This window comes from Morone saxatilis, unplaced genomic scaffold, assembly GCF_004916995.1.
Source record: "Morone saxatilis isolate NCDOM2014 unplaced genomic scaffold, NCSU_SB_2.0 Contig18, whole genome shotgun sequence".
Lineage (NCBI taxonomy): Eukaryota > Metazoa > Chordata > Actinopteri > Moronidae > Morone > Morone saxatilis.
In genome coordinates, this window is record NW_023339740.1 from 16734981 (window position 1) to 16738449 (window position 3469).

Sequence of the window (3469 nt, forward strand, 5' to 3'; positions counted from 1 at the left end):
CATATTTTTGTTTGGTTTCAAACTTATTACACCTTCTTGTCTTTTCTAAGCAATATTCATATGATTTTATATTTAAAGATATAAAGAGAAAACGCTATAACAAGCACTTGTGAATTTATAACTTTATTTATAGAAATCAATCTGAAGATAAACTGAGCAGATTCAGATTGGTGGAAAGTCAAGATTTCCTCACTCTATGTAAATGTGAATAGCCATCAAATGGACAACTTATGACCAACAGAAAGTACATTTAAGCATATATCATTTTTCAATAATTATTTCTCATCTCTAGCTTTCACCTAAATTCCCCTCATTGCCACCACCAGAGACCACCAACCGCCTCCACATCAAGGAACTGTATAATACACACTGAATGCCTGAAATGGGTCTTCACTCAGACCATGACTGAGTTATGTAATATAACCTGGATATACTAATCAATTACTATTGTAGTTACATTCATTTGGCAGGTGTTTCTGTGCAAAGCAGATTTGGGTTTTTCCTTCTACATACATCAGGAGTATGTATGTTGGCAGAAAGAGACATCCTGAGTTAGAAACCTTTAAAAACATTTATTTATTCTTCGGAAGATTTACAAAACAATCTTTACAGTCACAGCCCTCTTTGGGGCATTTGTAAAAAAAAAAAAAAAAAACTAAATATATAGACACTAGACTTTCTACTATTTAATTTTAACGCTTTACACTCCAACACATTGAAAACTGGACCTCTAATCTGTTAAACACTGAGTATCTCTACTAGAGCAGATGAGGGTTAAGTGCCTTGCTTAGTGGCACCCCAACGTGATGGTAATGCTGAGATCTATCCTGCTGGAGATCGAACCAGGGACCTTTCAGTCACAAGCCCTTACCACTGACCTCAACAGGTTTTTCTATATTTAAATGTGTGCTGATACGGAGGAAGATCCTTTGTACCATTACATTAATATTATTATAGTACTTGTGGTTGAACATGTCATCTTAGACTTGTTATCACAAAGCGCTGATTTTTTCCAGCTGCAGTTGGTCCAAACTTTCACTCTTCCTGGATTCATCCTGGATGATGAGCTGGAACCCACTCTCCTCCTTTGACAGGTGAAAGTCGCCTGTGTTGGTGGAGACTGCTGCGATGCCGATGTGATGAGCGTCTGAAGAGAGAGAGAATAAAAATAAACACAACATTATGAAATCAGTAGCATCATCAAATACCCACTGCAGCCATGTCTTAGTCTCCATATTATTCACATCATCAGTTAATTTATTGTTAAGTATTTTAATTTTTTGTTCTCCACTGAGGTCCCTCAGATGTTGATGTGTGTAGGCCTAAATGATGGGTATATGTATATATAATGTATATTTTTATTTACCAAAGCCTTTGATATTTGTTGTTATTTTATGTGATCTAAAACAATATGAGACAGATGAAAGTTTATTTTTAATAATACAAAGATCTAAGTGAAAGGCTGATTACGACAATGCAGTTTACAATTCAAACCTGTCAAATAAGGTTAATGATTTATAGACTTTTTGAAAATCGCTTTCAGAGCCATTTTGTTTCTACCCATTTCTCTTCACTTCATGCTGTCAGCAACAGTGTTGGGCTAGTTACTCAAAAAACTAGTTTATTACTCTTTTCAAAAGTAATATTATTAGTAGTAGTATTAGTTATTAATGAAATATGATTAGTAGTAATGAGTTATCTTTGTATTTCTGCATGAAAATCCCTTTCTTTAAAATCATGCCTGTGTTTTAATGAATTGTTTGTATTTTTTTTATTAATGGCCACTTACATGGTTTGTGCTTCCTTAGGTTCTTTATACAGGCATACGATATAAGCACAAGGATGGTGAGAGAAAGTAAAACAAAGCCGATGCCAAGGATCACATGAATGAAGTATGTGCCATTTCTGTGCCTCTCTGGTGAAACATCAAATCATAGTCAAGTTAGTTCAATTCAACCATATTGTCATTGGTACACTATAGCAAAAACATTTAGTTTCCATCCACATAATAGATTATGTAAATAAAATATATGTTTACATATCACCTCCATCACAAACAGAGTTGTGGGTTTTGTTGCCTGGAAACTGCTCAGCAAGTCCAAATAAACTGCACCTGTTGACCAGAAATTGTTTATGTTACAGTAATTTGGCGTTTTTATGAGGAATTATTATTGTAGCTGAAGTCTTGGGGTCTTACTGTGTTCGTGGCTTGCAGACATTTTCTTTCACATCAAAATATGCATCATTAGAGCATGCAGGCTCACAATGATATGAATACACTATCGACCATTTTCCCTGGGAAATGTCTGCAACGATAGATAGATGATAGATGTTTACATTCCCCGGACACAAATTAAAAAGATGCAATGCAGAATTATTTCCTAAGTGTATACGTGTATGTATACAGTTGAATGCGAAAGTTTGTGCACCCGTTGACAAAAAGATAATCTAGAAATCAATCAAAGGAACACAATATTCAACATTTATGCATATTTACATTTTCTATCATAAACTGAACAAAAATAACATTGTGGCATGTGCAAACATGTGGGCACTCTCTTTTACAAGGTTTCAGACCTTCATCAGCACCTTAGGCCTGAGGCAGTTGTGATTAGGAAGTGTCAGCTGGTGCCAGTTTCAAAGCTTTACAAATACTCTGATTCGTCAAACCTTGTGTGAACGCTCACCAACCATAGGTTCCACTAATCAGCTGTGTAAGACTCTTAATTTAAAGTTATTGATGCCCACAATGCAGGAGAAGGCAACAAGATAAGAGCAAAGCATGGTAAGGTTGCAATTTTTCAGTGAAATGTAAGTATGAGATGGCAGTTTAGGGGAACTGTGGAGATCAAGATGAGATCTGGAAGACCAAGAAAACTCTCAGAGAGAACTGCTCATATGCCGGAAGATTTAGCAGACTATCATAGTTTCACTGTCTAGAGCTGCTTGCGTAGAAAGAGTCAATAGAGGGAAACCTTATCTGTGTCCACATCAGACAGAAGTATGAAACATCTGCAGAAGCTTGATGTGTTTTTTTAAATAAACAACGTGGACTGATGAAATTCCCAGTAAGTAAAGGTATGTTTGGACATAAAAAAGAAGAAGCAGCTGCTGATTGGTAAGCATGAGGGTGGATCTATCATGCTTTAGGGTTGTGTTGCAACCAGTGGTACATAAAACATTGCACGTGTGGAGGGAACAATGGATTCCACTAAATACCAGCAGATTTTGGGAGCAAACATCACAACATCTGTAAAAAAAATAAAATTAAAAAAAAGAGCTGAAGCTGAAATGAGCTTGGCTTCTACAACTGGATGATGATCCTAAACATATCTTGACAAACAAAATGCGATGGCCACAATGCCACAATTGTTGTTGCACATGCCACATTTTTAATTTAGTTTAATTTATTATATAAAACATAACAATGCATGAATGATTTTTTTGTGTGTGATTGTTGTGTGATTTG

At 35.7% G+C, this 3469-nt stretch overlaps 1 protein-coding gene across 1 annotated transcript in view; it reads right to left on the reverse strand.

Moving 5' to 3' along the window:
- Positions 1-992: 992 nt before the first annotated feature.
- tnfrsf18 (tumor necrosis factor receptor superfamily, member 18) overlaps positions 993-3469 on the reverse strand; it is a 3933-nt gene continuing 1456 nt past the window's right edge. Inside the window, exons 4-7 of the mRNA XM_035661736.1 lie at positions 2198-2288; positions 2039-2113; positions 1790-1911; positions 993-1147 (exon numbers count right to left, since the gene is read on the reverse strand). Coding sequence (XP_035517629.1) covers positions 993-1147; positions 1790-1911; positions 2039-2113; positions 2198-2288 — 443 coding nt within the window. The remainder of the gene's footprint in view (positions 1148-1789; positions 1912-2038; positions 2114-2197; positions 2289-3469) is intronic.